General features: G+C 51.6%; 1 protein-coding gene, 2 long non-coding RNA genes and 3 other non-coding genes across 6 annotated transcripts; 2 read left to right on the forward strand and 4 right to left on the reverse strand.

Moving 5' to 3' along the window:
• Positions 1–70: 70 nt before the first annotated feature.
• LOC120638772 lies at positions 71–17,122 on the reverse strand. The gene is made up of 3 exons (XR_005660710.1): positions 17,087–17,122; positions 8,288–8,292; positions 71–81 (listed from the first exon to the last, which is right to left on the reverse strand). It is a non-coding gene; the product is annotated as an uncharacterized LOC120638772 (long non-coding RNA).
• Positions 2,112–3,428, forward strand: LOC103166107. The gene is made up of 4 exons (XR_003763723.1): positions 2,112–2,272; positions 2,392–2,496; positions 2,728–2,799; positions 3,200–3,428. It is a non-coding gene; the product is annotated as an uncharacterized LOC103166107 (long non-coding RNA).
• On the forward strand, positions 8,493–12,381 carry LOC103167989 (cathelicidin-6-like). Its single transcript, XM_029078183.1, has 4 exons — positions 8,493–8,688; positions 9,104–9,208; positions 9,843–9,914; positions 11,477–12,381. The coding sequence occupies exons 1-4, from the start codon at positions 8,521–8,523 to the stop codon at positions 11,630–11,632; spliced, it is 501 nt and encodes a 166-aa protein (XP_028934016.1). The 5' UTR covers positions 8,493–8,520; the 3' UTR covers positions 11,633–12,381.
• On the reverse strand, positions 17,087–17,158 carry TRNAC-GCA. Its single transcript has one exon. It is a non-coding gene; the product is annotated as a tRNA-Cys (tRNA).
• Positions 17,159–18,776: 1,618 nt separating this feature from the next.
• Positions 18,777–18,848, reverse strand: TRNAC-GCA. The gene has a single exon. It is a non-coding gene; the product is annotated as a tRNA-Cys (tRNA).
• A 1,082-nt stretch (positions 18,849–19,930) lies between these two features.
• On the reverse strand, positions 19,931–20,002 carry TRNAC-GCA. Its single transcript has one exon. It is a non-coding gene; the product is annotated as a tRNA-Cys (tRNA).
• Between the last annotated feature and the right edge of the window lie 187 nt (positions 20,003–20,189).

A 20,189-nucleotide genomic window follows, 5' to 3' on the forward strand; every position in this document is an offset into this window, starting at 1 on the left:
GAAAGTACAATACAACAATAAACAGTGACATTCCCTGCCTCCCCCTCCCTCCTGCCTCTGAGACTTTGGATGTGCACTTCCCTCAGCCTGGATCACCCTACCTGCTCCTCTTCTCCAAACCCCCACCCCTCTGCTTCCAAAGCCGAAGACCACCCACCATTCCTTCTCAACTTCTAGAAAATATGGGCCCACGCTTCTCCCCGCACTGGCCACTCTTTCAACCAGTCACTCTCTATGGTCTCTTCAAACATGCTCACGGTTTCTTTCTCTGGTATTTGTTAAGTGCTTACTGTGTGCCAAGCACTGTACTGAGCACTGGGGTAGATACAAGTTCCTTGTCCCACATAGGGCTCATGGTCTAAAGTCCCATTTTACAGAAGAGGTAACTGAGACCCAGGGAAGTCAAGTGACTGGCTCAAGGTCATACAGCCCTATCACTTCTCTGGATCCCACAACAATCGATCAACAGTATGTATTGAGCTCTTACAGTGAGCACTCAGAGCTGGTAGACACATTCCCTGCCCACAACAAGTTTACAGTTGAGAAATGGAACCGTCCCCAGGCAGTAGCATAGGACCATCCTCCTCTCTCCCCGTCTCCGTCTCTCATTCCCTCCCAAAATTCCCAATCTCATGCCCATTGCCTCCACTCCTTAAATCATTTGATCAATCAGTAGTATTTATTGAGCACTTGCCGTGTGCAGAGCACTCTACTAAGCGCTTGGGAGAGTCCAGTACAACAGAATCTCTGCCCGTAACAAGCTTATAGTCCTTTCACTCGACTCCCTCATTGAGCCATCACGATCTGGTGAGACTTTGGCTAAACCACTCTCTGCTTTGGCAGAGGCTTCTGGGGTCACCAGGGAGCTTACGGTAATAATGATCTTTGGGGTTTTAAGTGCCTTATCAATCAATCATATCTATTGAGCGCTTGCTGTGTGCAGAGCACCGTACTAAGCACTTGGGAAGGTACAGACCCATTCCCTGCCCACAGCAAGTTCACAGTCTAGAGGGGGAGACAGTGATGTAAATGAATAATTTACAGATGTGGACATAAATGCCATCGGGTTGGGACAAGGGGATGAATAAAGGAAGCAAATCAGGGTGACACAGAAGGGAGGGAGACGAGGAAATGAAGGCTTAGTCAGGGAAGACCTCTCTGAGGAAAAATGCCTTCGATAAGATTTTGAGGGTGAGGCAGTAATTGTCGGTTTGTGTTCATGTTTTTGTGTTTGTTTCGTTGTTTTATGGTCTTTAAGCACTTACTGTGAGTCAAGCACTGTTCTAAACACTGGAGAAGATACAAGTTTATCAGGTTGAACACAATCCCCGTCCCATGTGAGACTCACAGTCTAACAGGAATTTCATCCCCATTTTTAGAGATGAGGAAACTGAGGTACTTGTCAGTTGCCCAAGGTCACCCAGCGGGTGAATGGGGGATCTGGGATTAGAACCCAGATCTCCTGACTTCCAGGCCGCTACTCTTTCCATTAAAGAGGCACCCCAGCCCGTCCCGTGCGGAGGCAGGCGGATGGCCTAGGTGGCCTGAGGTTGATGTGACTCCATGTCAAGGGAAAGAGAGGAGAGGCCAGGCCGTCTGTGTTTCCCCCAAGCTGGGCTGGCAGAGAGAATAATGCCAGCCTTTCCTATCCCCTGACTGATCCTCCCAGAGTTAGGAGCAGAAGTATCCAGTCCAAAGATTGTAGCTTGGGCTGGGTAGCACCCCCAGGCCATCTTGGAGAAACAACCCCAGTGCAGTGGCCTCGGGAAACCTGAGAGGAAATTGGAGCCAAAATAGAGGGACACAGATTTCTAACTCCCCGTGGCCCCGTTTCCTCACCACCATTAGCCCAGTCGCATCCAGCCGCTCAGTCCCGGGGCCCATGGCCGTTCCTGGGGCTGCCTCCCTTCCCTGATTTCCCGTTCGACGAGTCTGGAATTCCCGGAGATTGGGGTTGGCCAACGCCCAAGAGAGGGAAGAGCCACCGCCTCGGGAAACCCAGGCCTCTCGGGCCTCCCGAGCTCCTTGGGCAAGGTCCCGAGGAGGCGGCTATAAATCCACCCCGGGGAGGGAGAACGTCAACGAGGACGAGTGAGGGAGCAGGATGGAGACCACGTGGAAGCTGCTGCTGCTGGCCGCTGTGGCCACCGTGGCCACCGCTCAGTCCCTGAGCTACGAAGAGGCTGTAGTTGCCGCCGTCACCGAGTACAACAGAGAATCGGACGCAGACGCTCTCTTCTGGCTCCTTGAGCTCAAACCCCAAGAGAGGCCCGTGAGCAAGGGTGGAGGGTGGAGGGGCGGGGTGGGGGGAACCGACCCCGGCCCGTAGAGTCAGAAGCGTCTCTGCCTCTCCCTTGGAGCCACCTGACTCTGCCCCGAATCCTTCCTCAGCTCGAGTCCCGCAAAGCCATCCCCGTGAACTTCACCATCCAGGAAACCGTGTGCCCCAAAGTGGAGAATCGTAGCCCGGACCAGTGTGACTTCAAAGAGGGAGGGGTGAGGTCTCTCTGGGGCTAGGGTCCGGGAGGGGGAGGTTCTGCAACAGGGAATGGGCGACGGAGGGGTCTCGGCCTGCTTGCCAGTGTGGCCCAAAGCCACCTGGCTCCTCTCTGGGCACCTGGCCGAATCCCGGGAGCGAAACGGGAGGCGTCCCCAGAGAACCCGTCCGAGGGTGAGGTGCGGGTCAGAGGGCGAGGCCCCTGAACCCCCTCTTCTGCCTCCCTCCAGGTGGTGAGAAACTGTTCGGGCACTGTGCTTCCAACACAGGAAGCCCCCGTGGTCACGCTCACTTGCGACAGGGTAAGTGTCCCTCACATCCGGGCACCAGCTAGGACCACCGTCCCATACCCAGGGCTGGGTAAAAAGGCCGGTGGGGTGGCGAGGGTTCTGAGGAGTGGCCGGGTCTCAGCGGAGGAGCGCTGGGCGTTGGAGGGAGAAGATCCTCCTCTCTGTGTAGGGGGTGGGCAAGGGCGGCACCTGTCTCGGGCTCCCACGCCATCCCCTCCTCCCGGGCCCTCGGGGTTCTTCAGACGCAGAGGCGCAGGAGCCGGGGGTGGACCGGGGGAGAGGTGTCAGTCACTCAGCCCAGGGGCTACGAGCCCCAAATTCTTACCAGGGCAATATAGACCAGCACTGCTGCCTCCAGAAATTCCAACTGGTTCCCTCCCCCATCCCATCTCTGCGTCTCCTTCCTTTCCAGCCTATTCGGACCAAGCGACGCATCAAACTCATAAAGAACGGAGTGAAGAAGGTGAAAGATATATTAAAAAACAACAACATCATCATCTTACCAGGGAGTAATGAAAAGTAGGCCCTGGGGGCAGAGGCAGCCCGAACCGTCTCCCCCCGACACTGTCACCTCATCCTGACTCTGCAGGGTCCTGCTGGTGACCCCCTCCCCGCAACCCGGTTCCCCCACCCCTCCCATCCCCCCCAAGTTGCCCCAGCTTGGCTGGGTAAGGAAACCCACATGAATAAACTCCACTGTTGCCCACTGTCACTCTGGTCTCTGCGTTCTCCTTCCTCGCCGTCCTCTCTCCGTGTCTAATTCCCACCAGTAATAATAATAATAATTACTATTATTGTGGTGCTTGTTAAGTGCTTCCTGGAGAAGCAGCGTGGCTCAGTGGAAAGAGCACGGGCTTTGGAGTCAAATCCCGGCTCCGCCACTTGTCAGCTGTGTGACTGTGGGCAAGTCACAACTTCTCGGTGCCTCAGTTACCTCATCTGTAAAATGGGGATTAAGACCGTGAGCCCCACATGGGACAACCTGATTCCCTCGTGTCTACCCCAGCGCTTAGAACAGTGCTCGGCACATAGTAAGCGCATAACAAATACCAACATTATTATTATTATGTGTCAAGCACTGTCCTAAGTACTGGGGTAGATACAAGGTAGTTGGGTTGGACACAGTCCCTGTCCCACAGAGGGCACACACCTTCAATCCCCATTTTACAGATGAGGCCCAGAGAAATGACTTGCCCAAGGTCACAGAGCAGACACGTGGCCGAGCCCGGATTAGGACCGGTGACCTTCTGACTCCCGGGCCCGTGCTCCATCCGCTAAGCCACCCTGCTTCACCTGGGTACTCTTTCCCAGCACTTAATACAGTCCTCTGCACACGGTGAGGAGCAACGTAGCGTAGTGGATAGAGCACAGGCCTAGGAGTCAGAAGGACCTGGGGTTCTGGTCCCGCATCTGCCACTTAATAATAATAATAATAATAATAATAATGGTATTTGTTAAGCCCTTACTGTGTGCAAAGCACTGTTCTAAGCACTGGCGGGGGATACAAGGTGATCAGGCTGTCCTACGTGGGGCTCACGGTCTTCATCCCCATTTTACAGATGAGGTAACCGAGGCACAGAGAAGTGAAGTGACTTGCCCAAAGTCCCACAGCTGACAAACGGCTGAGTCGGGATTAGAACCCATGACCTCTGACGCCCAAGCCCGGGCTCTTTCCCCTGAGTTACGCACTTGTCTGCAGTGTGGCCTTGGGCAGATCACTTCATATCTCTGTATTCACTGACCTCATCTGTAAAATAAGGATTTAGATGGTGATCCCCTTGTGGGACATAATAATGTTGGTATTTGTTAAGCGCTTACTATGTGCCGAGCACCGTTCTAAGCGCTGGGGTACACACAAGGGAATCAGGTTGTCCCACGTGGGGCTCACGGTCTTAATCCCCATTTTACAGATGAGGTCACTGAGGCACCGAGAAGTTAAGTGACTCGCCCAAAGTCACACAGCTGACCAGTGGCAGAGCCGGGATTCGAACCCGTGACCTCTGACTCCAAAACCCCGTGCTCTTTCCACTGAGCCACGCTGCTTCTCTAACTGTAACCAACCTGATTATCTTGTATCTCCACCAGCGCTTAGAATAGTGCCTGGCACATAGTAAGCATTTCACAAATACCATAAAAAAACCAAGTGAACACTTAATAAATACTGTTACTACCAAGGAAATCCATTCATTCGTTCAATGGTATTCACTGAGATGCTGTAGTAACAATGTTGGTATTTGTTAAGCGCTTACTATGTGCAGAGCACTGTCTTAAGCGCTGGGGTAGATACAGGGTCATCAGGTTGTCCCACGTGAGGCTCACAATCTAAATGCCCATTTTACAGATGAGGTAACTGAGGCACAGAGAAGTTAAGTGACTTGCCCACAGTCACATAGCTAAGTGGCAGAGGCGGAATTCGAATCCATGACCTCTGACTCCCAAGCCTGTGCTCATTCCACTGAGCCACGCTGATATAAGCTAATTGGGATGGACACGTCCCTGTCCCACATGAGGCTTACAGTCTAAATCTCATTTTCCAGATGAGGTAACTGAGGCCCAGAGAAGCGAAGTGACTCTCCCGAGGTCACACAGCAGACAAGTGGCAAAGTCAGGATTAGAATCCAGGTCTTTCTGACTTCCAGACTCGGGCTCTAACCACTAGCCCACACTGCTTCTGCCCACCCCATCTCTTCTTAGGGAGAGGCAGGATATGAGGAATCTGTGAGTTCTGGGGTGTGACCCAGCCAGCGGGACCACTGATACAGGAGGTGGGACACGCTCAAAAATGCAATTTTCCACAAGGGCAGGGCAGAGGTCCCGGTTTAAATTCCGGCTCGGACGCTTGCCGGCCACCTGACTTGGGACCCGCCCCTCGATCTAGCTGTGCCTCAGTTTCTTCAGGTGGAAAGTAAGGATGAGGTCCCCCGTCTCCATCCCTCTTAGATCGCGAGGCCCCGGCTGGGACAGGGACGGTGTCCGATCTGATTATTTCATATCTACACCAGTGTTGGGCACACAGTCTGCGCTTAAGAGATACCATCATCGTCGTCGTGAAAACGGAGATAGAGATTCACGACATGCAAACACCCCATGCAGATTCGGGTGGGCTCAGTGGAAAGAGCCCGGGCTTAAGAGTCAGAGGTCCTGGGTTCTAATCCCGGATCCGCCACCTGTCAGCTGGGTGACACTTAACTTCTCAGGGCCTCAGTGACCTCATTTGTAAAATGGGGATGAAGACTGTGAGCCTCCAATGGGACGACCTGATTACCCCGTATCTACCCCAGCGCTTAGAACAGTGCTCGGCACATAGTAAGCGCTTAACAAATACCGACATTATTGGGCCACTGCTGGTGGGGAAGGGGTGGGGCAAACATGGGACTTGAGGTGGTGGGAGAGATTCCCAGTGGATCCCCTGGAGACAGCTTCAAGAAGCCTCCAGTCAGGGGCAGATTCCCTTCCCGTCCCCTCCCCTCTCTCTGCCTGGTGGGAGATTGGGCCCTGAGGGGGCTAGGCTCAGGTGTCTGGTATCTGCTCAATAATGATAATGGTACTTGTTAAGCGCTTACTATAATAAAAATTATAATTATGGTATTTGTTAGGCGCTTACTATGCGTAGAGCACTGTTCTAAGCGCTGGGGTAGATACAGGGTAATCAGATTGTCCCTCGTGGGGCTCATATTTTTGATCCCCATTTTTACAGACGAAGTAACTGAGGCACAGAGAAGTTAAATGACTTGCCCAAGGTCACACAGCAGACAAGTGGCAGAGCCGGGATTAGAACCCACGATCTCTGACTCCCAAGCCCGTGCTCTTTCCACTAAGCCACGTTGCTTCTCTATGCGCCAAGCACTGTTCTAAGTGCCGGAGTAGATTCAAGTAAATAAGGTTGGACACAGTCCCTGTCCCACACAGGGCTCACGGTCTTAATCCCATTTTACCGATGAGGTAACTGAGGCACAGAGAGGCGACTCCCAGGCTCTGGATCTATCCGCTGGGCCACCCTGCTTCCCTAGACATGCTGCTCCTTGCCATCCTCTTTCCCAACACTCAGCCCGGAGCCCCGCACAGAGTGAGAAGCAGCACGGCCCGGTGGATAGAACGTGGACCCGGGAGGCGGAAGGACCAGGATTCTGGTCCCGGCTCCGCCACTCATCTGCCGTGTGACCTCGGGCTAGTCAGTTCACTTCTCCGGGCCTCGGTTATTTCTCTCCTACCTCAGGTCCTTCTTTCCCGGGGCTCAGGTCCCCGGGGCTGGGCAGTTTAGGCACCTGGTGGAAAGATCTGGGAGAAAGAGCACCTGGGTTTTAATCCCAGCTTTACCACTTGCCTGCTGTTTGGCCTTGGGCGAGTCGCTTAACTTCTCTGTGCCTCAGCTTTCTCGTCTGTAAAATGGGGGATTCACTAGCCCCTCTCCATGGTTGATTGGGCGTTCCCCGTGCTCCCCCATTCTAGTCCGTAAACTGGGTGTGGGAAGGGAATGTGTCTGTTTATTGTTCTATTGTACTCTCCTAAACCCTCAGTCCAGTGTTCTGCACCTAGTAAGCGCCCAATAAATACTACTGATTGATACAACTGGGAAGCCGCACGGCCTAGTGGACAGTACACAGGGAGTCAGAGGACTTGGGTTCTAATTGCAATTTTGTCACTTGTCTGTCGCATGACCTTGGACAATTCACTTAACTTCTCTGTGCCTCAGTATCCTCATCTGTCGACTGAGAGCTCCATGAGGGACAAGGACTGTGTCTTACAGCACTTACGTCTATATACGTAATTTATTTACTTATATTTATGTCTGTCTCTCCTCTAGACTATAAATTCATTGTGGGCAGGAAATGTATCCGTTTAATACAGGGCTCCGCATACGGTAAGTGCTCAATAAATAGGATCGACTGACTACCTGATTATTTTGCACCTACCCACGTGCTTAGTACACTGCTTGGAACATAGTAGGCACTTAATAAATACCATTATTGTGTCATTGATAACGATGCCTTTTTGCAGTGGGAGAGGGAGCCCACCCGGGTGAAGCGCCATCCTATCTGGGGGCAGGGGGATGGCCCAGATGGCTTGAGGTTGGTCTGACTCATTCATTTATTCAGTTGTATTTATTGAGCGCTTACTGGGTGCAGAGCTCTGTACTAAATGCTTGGGAGAGTACAAAGATTCCATGACAGTGGAGGGGGAGGGGTGGCCCGGCTGTCCTCGGTTTCCCTAAGCTGGACCAGCCTCGAGGGACGTGCAGACGGAGCGACCCGTCCGATCCCTCCATCCCCGTGACGGGTCCCCCCTGGAATTGGTGGGGAGTCGGGGCGGGGGTCAGGTTCAAGGATTACAGTGTGGGCTGGGTAGCCCCCGGGCCACTTTTGAGAAACACCCCCAGTGTGGTGGCCTTGGGAAATCAGAGAAGAAATTGGCGCCAAACTTGAGGGTCACAGATTTCTACCCCCTTGTGGTCCCGTTTCCTCACCGTCCTTAACCCAATCGCATCCGGCCGCCCAGACACGATCTCTCCCGGGGTGGTCTCTCCCCGTGCCTTCCTGCCTCAACTTCCTCTTCCACGTGTCCAGAGATCCCTGTGGCCGGGGTTGGCCAATGCCGGAGGGAGGGAAGAGTCACCGGCCCAGGAAACCCAGGCCTCTCCGGCCTCCTGGCCCCCTTGTGCAAGGCCCTGAGGATTTGGCCATAAATCCACCCTGGAGGAGAGAGAATGTCAAAGAGGACGAGTGAGGGAGCAGGATGGAGGCCGTGTGGAAGGCTCTGCTGCTGGCCGCCGTGGCCACCTTGGCCACCGCTCAGTCCCTGAGCTACGAGGAGGCTTTGGCCCGCACCATCGCCTCCTACAACAAAGCGTCCGACTCGGACAATCTCTTCCGGCTCCAAGAGCTGAAGCTCCATGAAGGGACTGTGAGTCCGGGGCCGGGGGAGGGCCGGGGGAGGGGATGGGAGGGGAATCTGTAGAGGGAACGTGGGATCAGACTCCGAAGCGGTGAGGCGTAGTGGACTGAGCCTGGGAGTCGGAAGGACCTGGGTTCTAATCCCAGCTCCGCCACTTGGCTGCTGCTGGACCGAGTCACTTCACTTCTCCGTACCTCAGTAAAATGAGGATAAAGACTGGGAGCCCCGTGAGGGACGGGGTCCGTGTCCAACCCGATTTGCTCATTTCCACCCCAGCGCTCAGGACAGCGCTCTGTGCTTAACAAATACCACAATTATTATTATTATTAAGCCCTTAACAAATACCATCATTAGTAGTATTTTTAACGAAGATACAGCAGAGATGTGTAGCAAAGGAAACAGCTGAGTCTCAATTCATCCCCAGAGAAACAACGCCAACGCCTTCCCCGTGAACTTCACCATCCAAGAGACCGTGTGCACGAAGGAGGAGATGCGCCCCTTGGACCAGTGTGACTTCAAGGAGGGCGGGGTGAGGATTCTCTGAGGCTGGGCTGGGGGCTCCTGCCTTTTGGTGCCAGCCGCCCGGCCAGGATGACCGGGGCGGGGGGTGGGGGAGGGAGGGACGGTCCGGGCTACCCCAGCTGAACTCCCGGAGCCAGAACTCCAGCGAGGCTTAGTGGACAGAGCCCGGGCCTGGGAGTCAAAGGACCTGGGTTCTAAATCCTGACTCCGTCATGTGTCTGCTGGGTGACCTTGAGTTAGTCACTTCACTTCTCTGGGTCACAGTTCCCTGATCTGTAAAAAGAGGATTAAAAACCGGGAGCCCCATATAGGAGAGGGATTGTGTCCAACCTGATTAACTTTTATCTACCCAGCGTTTAGAACAGTGCCTGACACACAGTAAGATCTTAATAAGTACCATTATTATTATGGATTTGTAGGAATTGGAGTGTGGAGTGGAAGGGTGGGGGCTGTCGAGGACCCCTGGGTTCTCAGACCCTCCTTCTCGGCCTCTCCCCAGTCTCCTCCAGACTGCAAACTGGTTGTGGGCAGGGAATGTGTCTGTTTACTGTTCCATTGTACTCTCCCAAGTGTTTAATACAGTGCTCTGCACCCAGTTAGCACTCAGTAAATATGATTAACTGTCTGACCGACTCCCTCAGCTGGTGAGAGAATGTTCGGGCACCATCTCCATGGACAAAGACGATCCCTCGGTTAACGTCACTTGCGACGGGGTAAGTGTCCCCGGTACCCGGGCACAGTCCGGGACCACTTCCCCGGGTTCTGGGTCTCGCCGGGTGGCTCGCTCAAGGGGCGCATACAGTCTAGAGAGATTCTATCTATCATCTATCTACCGTCTATCTATCTATCTGGATAGAACCGTATCCAACCCGATTTCCTCGGATCTACCCCAGGGCTCCGTACAGTGTCTGGCACACAATAAGAGCTAAATGACTACCACACTGATCTATCCATCATTATAATAATAATGCTATTTATTAGGCACTTACTATGTGCCAGGCACTGTACTAAGAGAGATGGAGCCTCTGCCTTAACAACCAGTTGTTACCAGAAAGACTCCTGGGATGCTCTACCCTCCTCCCCACCCCACAACACTTGCGTATATATGTACATATTTATTATTCTATTTTATTAACGATGTGTATATATCTATAATTCTATTTATTTCTACTGATGCTACTGATGCCCGTCTACTTGTTTTGCTGTCTGTCTCCCCCCTTCTAGACTGTGAACCCGTTGTTGGGTAGGGATTATCTCTACCTGTTGCCGAATCGTACTTTCCAAGCGCTTAGCACAGTGATCTGCACACAGTAAACGCTCAGTAAATCCCGACTGAATGGCTGAATGAATGAACTTGACCTTTTCTCCATCCCTCAATCACCTCCTCCCAGGTCCCTCTTTTTTTTTTCCTTCCAATGTATTTGGTAAGCACTTACTACACTCCATTCATTCATTCAGCCCTATTTATTGAGCATTTTACCATGCGCAAAGCACTTTACTAAGCGCTATGAGCCAGGCACAGTACTAAGCCCTGGGGTTAATATACGATAAACGAACAGACCAACAGGACAGACAGATGAACGGACCATTTAGACTGTGAGCCCGTCACTGGGCGGGGATTGTCTCTATCTGTTGCCGAACTGTCCATCCCAATCACTTAGTACAGTGCTCTGCACAGAGTAAGCACTCAATAAATACTACTGAATGAATGGACAGAACAGAGAGACAGAAAGACAGGTAGATAGATAGAGGGACAGAGAAATAGATAGAAACGTGAGACAGGGACTGTGTCCAACCCATTTCCTCGTATCCAGCCTAGCGCTTAGTAGAGAGCCTGGCACGTAGTAAGCGCTTAATAAATACTATTATTATTGTTATCAGTAGGTAATTGTGGTATTTGTTAAGCATTTTCTGTTTGCTAGACACTGTACTAAGCGCTGGGGTGGATACAAGCAAACTGGGTTGGACACAGATCTATCTACATAGATAAATAGATAGAGGCCCTCTAGACTGTCAGCTCAGTGTGGGCAAGGATTGAGTTTCCCAACTCTGTTATATCGTCTTCTGCTCCAACCCTGCTTCCATTCATCCGTATGTTCATTCAGTCGCATTTATTGAGCGCTTACTGTGTGCAGAGCACTGTACTAAGCACCTGGGAGAGCACAATACAGCAATAAACAGTCACATTCCCTGCCTTGGGCGAGATCCGGCCGGACTCTCTGGGGAGGTTCGCCCATCCCGGACCTCACAAGCCCTGTCTCTGTTTCCTCCTCAGCCTGTCCGGACCAAGAGGCGTTTAGGAAGGTTCTTCAGAAAAGCCAATAATTTTCTGAAGAAGAAAATTAAAAAGATCGGCCCTGGGCTTCGGGATTTGATCGAGAAGCTTCGAAGGCTGAACATGAATTTACAATTGCCGATACCTCAGGGCTAAGCCGCAGGCCACTCGGTCAAGTCAGGACTGGCCACTTCTCCGTTCGCCCGGCCCTGGCTTCCCTTTGAGCGGTAGGAGAGGCCTTGCTCCCCACCCACCCAGAATCCTCCGGCCCCTCTGGCTAATGAACTCTCGGTCGATAAAGCTCTGCCGTCATCCATTCCCAGTGATATCTCTGCTCCCCCTTTCCTCCCTCACCATCCCGTGGCCCCTCTCTGGGACCCATTTCCCTCCTCCCAGTCACCTCCACAGCCCCGGGGGCCCACGGGAAGCATCAGGCAGGCCGGTTTGACCCGATCTGATTTTCTCCGACCCTTGGGGCGAAACTCTCGTGACCCTGAACCGCTTCGGTCTAATTCAGCTGGCCGATCGGACCGTCCCTCCTCCGTCCCCCACCCAAGATCCCCCTTAACTTCCGCTCCTCTTAACGTCTGTGCAAACCAACTCTTAGCCAGCCTTACTCCATTTGGTTTTCAGTCTCCATTTTGCATTAATCTACCTGGTTTTCCTAAATCATGCTTCGGCCACACCCTTCTCCTCTGGTCAATTTCAGCCATACCTTCCCCTGCCAGCCGGGATTCTGTCGTCCCTGTGAAAGGACACCAACTCCCACCCCAGACTATAAGCAGCTATCTCTCCCACATTTCGGTGATGAGGTTGAGTCGACTTTTAGGGCGACGGGCTACGCTGTCCTCACCCATACAGATCTGTATTAAATACTGCAATAAAAAAAACCCTTGTGCTGTGTTGCTGAGACTTGATTTTTTTTTGGACTCGACACGTCCAGATGGTGTGGTGGGCTCTCCATCCTGGCCTTTCAGCCGCGGCGTTCCCCGACCCGGCCCCAGACCGTTCAGTCCAGGTCTCCCCACTCCTCAAGTACCTCCAGGGGTTTGCCCATCCGCCTCCGCATCCAAGAGATGCTCTTCACCATAGGCTTTTAAAGCCCTCAATCCCCATGTCCCCTCCTACCTCACCTTGCTACTCTCCTACTACATCGCAACCCATTCTTCGCTCCTCTAATGCCAACCTACTCGCTGTATCTCGATCTCACCAATATCGCCGCCGGCCTCTTGCCCAAGTCCTGCCTCTGGCCTGGATCGCCCTCCCTCTTCGGATCCGAGGGGCGATTACATTCCCCTCCTTCAAAGCCTTATTAAAAGCACATCTCCTCTAAGAGGCCTTCCCCGACTAAGCCTCAATCCCTCCAGGTTGTAAGATCGTTGCGGGCAGGGAATGTGTCTGTTTATTGTTCTACTGTCCTCTCCCAATCGCTCAGTACAGCGCTCTGTGCACAGTAAGCGCTCAATAAATACGATTGAATGAATTAATTTCCCATACTCCCTCTCCCTACTGAATTACCCTTGTACTTGAACCTGTCCCCTTTATTCACCCCACCCTCAGTCCCACAATGTCCATATCCACATTTTATTTGCATGTCTGTCACCCCCTCTAGATTGTAAGCCCCAAGGGTTTAGTACTGTGTTTTGCACATAATAAGCACTCAATAAATACCACTGATGGATTGGTCCCTTTTGTGTCTTGGTCCCTGTTCTTAAGGGGCTTGTAAACTAATGGGAGAGAAAAACAGACTCAAATTATACACATACAATGGGAACAGGCGAATAAATGAGTGTATAATCAATCCATCAATCAGGGGTATTTACTGAGCGCTTTTATTTACTGCTTTATTTACTGAGGTATTTACTGTGTGCAGAACACCCTACTAAGCCCTTAGGAGAGGTCAGAGAAGCAGCGTGGCTTAGTGGAAAGAGGACTGGCTTGGGAATCAGAGGTAGTGGGTTCTAATCCTGGCTCTGCCACTTGTCAGCTGTGTAACTTTGGGCAAGTCCCTTAACTTTTCTGTGCCTCAGTTCCCTCATCTGTAAAATGGGGATTAAGACTGTGAGCCCCACGTGGGGCAACCTGATTACCTTGTATCTACCCCGGTGCTTAGAACAGTGCTTGGCACAGAGTAAGCGCTTAAAAAAATCATCATTTTTATTATTATTGATACAACAGACTTGGTATATACGTTCTCTGCCCACAACGAGAATAGATGGAGAAACAGAACGGCCTGCTCCCCTTGAGATAGCAACACAGGAAATGTAGCAGGTTTGAGAAGGAAATCTAGCATCCGAGGCAACGACCAGCTGCTCCCAAGGATTCAGTTGCCCAAGAGGTGACCCCCCGCTTCCTCCACCCCGGTGTCCGGTTCACGGACAAGTGCAGAGACGATGCTGAGGGGAGGAGGGGAAAAGGGAAACGAGAGGATAGTCAGGAAACTTCCTTTGGGCCAAGACCGGGCATATTTTCAAACCATTTCTCCACCTTTCCTTCTCCCAGTTGCATCCCATCCTGTGAAGCTTTCCCCAGTCCACCCCATTTTACCCCAGTGCTGCCAAGTGTTAGCCAAGACCAGGGTGAGGGCTGGAGGGGGAAAAGAAACTCAGGAAGTCCCCAGCTCCCCTGCAGTACACAATTCCCTTTTCTCAAGGTCCGGAAGGAACAGGAGGCAACACATTTTTATAATAACTGTGGTATTTGTTAAGCGCTTACAGGTGCCAGGGACTGTACTAGGCACTGGGGTAGATACAAGCTAATCGGGTTGGACACAGTCCTGGTCCCGTATGGGTCTCACCGTTTCAATCTCCGTTTTACAAAAGAGGGGACTGAGGCCCAGAGAAGTGAAGTGACTTGCCCAAGGTCACACAGCAGGCAAGTGGTGGAGCCGGGATTAGAACCCAGGTTCATCTGACTTCCAGGCCTGCCATCTATCCACTAGGCCAGGCCACCGGGAGAACAGGTATCGGACCTCCATTTTTACGGTTAAGAAAAATGAGGCGCAGAGAGGGGCAGTGACTTGCCCGCGTGACACAGGAGGCAAATGACAGAAGCCAAGCCCTGTGTACTTTCCAGTAGGTCACCCCATTTCACTGTGCTCTGCCTTCACGTGAGCTGGGAAAGGGATGCAGCCCCCGACTCCTGCGGTACTTAAAACTCTCATCAAAGCCCTACTGAGAGCTCACCTCCTCCGAGAGGCCTTCCTAGACTGAGCCCTCCCTTTCCCTCTCTGTCCCTCCTCCCCGTCGCCCCGACTCCCTCCCGCTGCTCTACCCTCTTCCCCTCCCCACAGCACTTGTGTCTATGTGTATATATTATTTATTACTCTATTTTATTCATGATGTATATATCGATGATTCTATTTATCTAATTGGATGGTATTGATGCCTACTTGTTTTGTTTTGCTGTCTGTCTCCCCCTTTTAGACCGTAAGCCCATTGTTGGGCAGGGATAGTCTGATAATCTGTTGCTGAACTGTACATTCCAAGGGCGCTGCACACAGTAAGCGCTCAATAAATACGATTGAATGAATGAATAAAGCAAGGAGCACCTGCGTGGTAGTTATTGAGCGCTTACGGTGCGCAGACTATGTGCAAACTCTAAGCTCCTACTGGGGAGGGACCCCATCTGTATTGTTATCTCCCAAGCACTTAGTACAGTGCTCTGCACATAGTAAGTGCTCAGTGAATACCACTGATTGATTGATTTGAACCAGCCAGTTCTTGATCTAAAGTCAAATGCACTAATGACTCTTATTAGCACCTTTTCTGCTGCTGCACCTTATCACTTCTCCCCACATTTCCAGCCTGTTTCCCTGGACTCTCTTCCCTCATTCAGTCAGTAAACAGGGATTGATTTGGAGAGCTTAATCATTATAATGGTATTTGTTAAGCACTTACTTTGTGCCAAGCACCGTTCTAAGAACCGAGGTAGATACAAGGTAATCAGGTTGTCCCACGTGGGGCGTCACAGTCTTCATCCCCATTTTACAGATGAGGTAACTGAGGCCCAGAGAAGTGAAGTGGCTTGAACAAGGTCACGTAGCAGACAAGTGGCGGAGGCGGGATTAGAATCCAGGTCCTCTGACTCCCAAGCCCGGGCTCTTTCCACTAAACCAAGCCGCTTCTCTACCCGGGGCGGGTCCTAAATTGAGTGTCCAGACATCGGATCCCTTCCTTAACCCTCTATTCAGGCAGCCACTTGTGTTTATCGAGTGCTTACTGTGTGCAGAGCACTGTACTAAGTGTTAGGGAGAGTACGATATAACAGTAAAAGACAGATTCGCCGCCCGCAACGAATTTACAGGCTAGAGGGGAAGAGAGACATGAATATAAGTAACTAAATGAGAGACAGGGACATAACCGCTGTGGGGCTGGGAGAGGGGATGAATAAAGGGAGCAAGACAGGGCGCCGCGGAAGGGAGCGGGAGAGGAGGAAAGGAGGGCTTAGTCAGGGAAGGCCTCTTGGAGGAGATGGGCCTTCAATAAGGCTTTGAAGGGAGGGAGAGGCGGATTTGAGGAGGGAGGGCGACCCAGGCCAGAGGCAGAAGGTGGGCGAGGAGTCAAGACAGATGAGATAGAGGTACAGTGCTGGTTGCCTGCTTTGTGACCTTGGACAACTCACTTGACTTTTCTGCGTCTCCACTTCGTCATCCATAAAATGGGCATTCAATCCTTCTTCTCCTTCCTCCTTTTTTCCAAAAAATGGTATTTGTTAAGAGCTTACTATGTGCTGGGGTAGATGCTTAGTCTGTGAGCCCCATCCCAGCTCTGCCACTTGGCAGCTGTGTGACTGTGGGCAAGTCACTTCACTTCTCTGTGCCTCAGTTCCCTCATCTGTAAAACGGGGATTAAGACTGTGAGCCCCACTTGGGACAACTTGCTTCCCCTGTGTCTACCCCAGCGCTTAGAACAGTGCTCTGCACATAGTAAGCGCTTAACAAATACCAACATTATTATTATTATGAGGGGCAGGGACTGGGTCCAACCTGATTATCTTGTTTTTTTCCCGGCTCTGTCACTTGTCTGCTGTGTGGCCTTGGGCAAGTCACTTCACTCCTCTGCGCCTCAGTCACCTCACCTGTAAAATGGGGATTGAGACTGTGAGTCCTACGCAGGACAGGGTCCGCGTCCAACCCGACTTGCCTGTAGCCACCCCACCGTTTAGGACAGTGCCTGGCACTTAGTAAGCGCTTAACAAATACCATCGTTATTATTATTTTTATTATTACCCCAGAGTGGAGTACAGTGCTTGGCACATAGTAAGCACTTAACACGGGCCACGGTTAATATAATTCTCCTCACACACTGACGAGACAAGAGTTGGGGCTGCTTCTCCAGCTTTCCACAGGCTCCCCCCAGCCCCTCAGGGAGGGGCGCAGCCTACATCGCAGCGTTTCCGTCCGAAAGCAGAGATCACCCCTGCCTTAGTACAGTGCTCTGCACAGAGTGAGCGCTCAATAAATACGATTGAATAAATTCTCTCCTCCAACCACAAGATGGAGCGTTTCTCCATTAATCCCCACCAGGATTGTCCCAAAACCACGCTGGGAGAGAAACGGGATTTGGGGGGTGGGGATGAAGAAGGCCGGGAATAAAACATGAACGAGACAGGGGGCACCCGGATTCGAACCGGGGACCTCTTGATCTGCAGTCAAATGCTCTACCCCTGAGCTATGCCCCCCGGCAGACAAGTCGAGTTCCACAATAGATGCTAATAAATGTGTCTGACGCTGACGTTGCTGGAATAGTGAGTCTTAATCACCTCCTTTTCTTCTTGGAGAAGCACCTGACTCTGCCCCACCCCTTCCACCTCCCCCAAATTAGCATTTCTCTCACTGTCCCAGGCCAGAGCAGAGAGCAGGCCCTTTGGGAGGAAGGGATCACCCTGGGTGGATGCTGGACCCTGGCCTGGGGGGACAGAGGAGAAGACTAAAATGCTCTCCCTCCTCAAATCAGACAGATAATTCTTCTCCCCCACTGCAAATTCTTATTGAAGGCCCCTCTCCTCCAAGAAGCCTTCCCTGACTAAGCCCTCCTCTCCCTTCTGCGCCCCCCTTACTTGCTTCTTCACTCATCCTCCCTCCCATCCCCACAGCCCATATAGATATCTGTTATTTATTTATTGGCATTAATGTCTGTTTCCCCCTCTATACTGGGAGCTCGTTGTGGGCAGGAATGTGTCTGTTGTCATACTGTACTCCCTCAAGCGCTCAGTACAGTGTTTTGAACACAGTGAGTGCTCAATAAATACGACTGAATGAATTAATTGATTGAAGATGGGGTGGGGGGCCGGGACCTGGACCTGTGTGAACCACACTGACAAGTCCACCTGAGAAAAGTTAGAGCCCAGACACCCACTCTCCCTCCATCTTTGATTGTGAGCCCTTGAAGGAAGGTGAATATTTCTCATCTGATTGTCTTACATCTAATACTAATAACTGTGGCATTTGTTGAGCGCTTCTTACGAGTCAAACACTGTGGTAGAAACAAGATAATTGGTTGGATGCACGTTTTAAGTAGGAGGGAGAATAGGATGTGCATAAGAAATACCATTATAATAATTATTATTATTCTTTGAAGCAGCATGGTGTAGTGGATAGAGCAAAGACCTGAAAGTCAGAAGGTCATGGATTCTAATCCCTACTCTCTCACTTGTCTGCTGTGTCCCTTTGGGCAAGTTACTGCTCTGTGCCTCAGTTATCTCATCTATAAAATGGGGATTGAGACTGCGAGCCCCACGTGGGACAGGGACCGTGTCCAACCAATTTGCTTGTACCTACCCTATCGCTTAGTACGGTGCCTGGACATATCTAGTGCTCAGAACAGTGCTTGGCACATAGTAAGTGCTTAACAAATACGTGGCTTAGTGGAAAGAGCAAGGGCTTGGGAGTCAGAGGTTGTGGGTTCTAATCCCCACTCTGCCACTTATCAGCTGTGTGACTTTGGGCAAGTCACTTCACTTCTCTGGGCCTCAGTTCCCTTCTCTGGAAAATGGGGATGAAGACTGTTAGCCCCACGTGGGACAACCCGATGACCTTGTATCTACCCCAGTGCTTAGAAGAGTGCTCGGCACGTAGTAAGTGCTTAACAAATACCGTCATTAAATACCGTCATTATTATTATCATTATCCTAGGGGCAACACAACTTGGGCTTGCATTCCCTCCTCTAACTACCAGATGGAGCAACTAAGCCCCACTGGGACGGCCCCCAAACTGTCCCAAAACCATCATTGACGGGAAAAGGGATTTAGGAGAGAAGAAAATCTCCAGAAAGGAGTGGAGCAAAATGTCCACTAGGTAGGGGGCACCCGGATTTGAACCAGGGACCTCTTGATCTGCAGTCAAATGCTCTACCTCTGAGCTATACCCCCTGATGCCTGAAAAGGGTTCCCCAATAAGTGCTAATAAATGTCTCTGACGATGTCACTGCTGCCATAATGACTTTTATTATTATTATTATTATGTGCCACCGAGTCGTTTCCAACTCATAGCAACTCCATGGATATACTTTCTCCAGAACGTCCAGTCTTCTGCCATAATCCTCAACCTTTCTAATGGTTCTTCCGTTATGGATGTTATGGTCTCTATCCATCTAGCTGCTGCTCTGCCTCTTCCTCATTTTCCCTGGGATTTTCCTCTTCATTCATTCGTTAATTTGCTTGTATTGAGCGCTTGCTGTGTGCAGAGCACTGTTTTAAGCGCTTGGGAAAGTACACAATAACAACAAAGACACATAGCATTAGTGTCTTCTCCAGAGAATTAGTCCTCCTGATTGTGTGTCAAAAATATGCTAATTTATCCCTTTTTCCCCTTGAAAAAGCAGCTGATGCTGCCCCAGCCCCCTCTGGCCTCCAGACCACCACTACCCTCAGCTGCCCCAAGTCCCCAGGCTATATCACTCCAGCAGGGTATGGAGTCAGAGCAGAGAATAAGCATTTTGGGGGGAAGCGACCTCACTGGGTGGGTGCTGGACCCTGGGGAGATGGAGAAAAAGCTGGGGGATCGGGACTTTCTGGAAAATACGTCAGAGACAGGATGGAGTCCAAGATAAAGCCCTCCTCTCCTTCCCTCTTAGACTGTGAGCCTTCAAGGCACGGTGAAGGCGTCTCACCTGATCACCCTGCTTACCTTAGTACAGTGCTTGGCACACAGTACTTTCTAAATACCATCATCTTCATCAGGTGGGAATCAGGAGGGAGTCGAAGTTCTATGCTCCTCTTTGGGGCAGAAGAATCCCTTGCTGCCCCAAGGGCCCGGCTGGGAAGTCCGGCCTGGGCCCTAAAGCTGTGGTCCAGAGGGTGATAACTCTTGCTCTCTTCCATGAGGGTCATTTGCTGTTGATGTCTGGGACGGAGAGGGAGACCAGAGCTGGGATTTGGGGGTGGCAGGTAGTAACAGAGTAGGGAAGGGAACACTGACCCAGGCTCTGGGGGGGCTAAAATGTAAGTCAGGCAGGGGGCACCCGGATTTGAACCGGGGACCTCTTGATCTGCAGTCAAATGCTCTACCCCTGAGCTATGCCCCCTTGCCACACCGAACATTCTAATTAGCTCCTTTTCCCCACGCAGCCACGCCTGGTACTGATGCACCTCACCAGCTCCTCCCTGTCCCTCCCCCAGCTCTCTTTCCTCAGTCAGTCAGCTGGTCTGGGGTGAGCAGAGCACCCACAGGATCGGAGGACAGTGCCCACTGCCCGGGCATCAGATACCATC

Source organism: Ornithorhynchus anatinus, chromosome 13, assembly GCF_004115215.2.
Source record: "Ornithorhynchus anatinus isolate Pmale09 chromosome 13, mOrnAna1.pri.v4, whole genome shotgun sequence".
NCBI classification, from domain to species: Eukaryota; Metazoa; Chordata; class Mammalia; order Monotremata; family Ornithorhynchidae; genus Ornithorhynchus; species Ornithorhynchus anatinus.

Excerpts from the sequence above, each read along its gene's own strand:
- LOC103167989 (XM_029078183.1), top strand. The coding sequence starts at position 8,521 with ATGGAGGCCGTGTGGAAGGCTCTGCTGCTGGCCGCCGTGGCCACCTTG. Across the intron at positions 9,209-9,842 it reads GTGACTTCAAGGAGGGCGGG|CTGGTGAGAGAATGTTCGGG; the intron begins GTGAGGATTCTC and ends CGACTCCCTCAG. Across the intron at positions 9,915-11,476 it reads TTAACGTCACTTGCGACGGG|CCTGTCCGGACCAAGAGGCG; the intron begins GTAAGTGTCCCC and ends TTTCCTCCTCAG.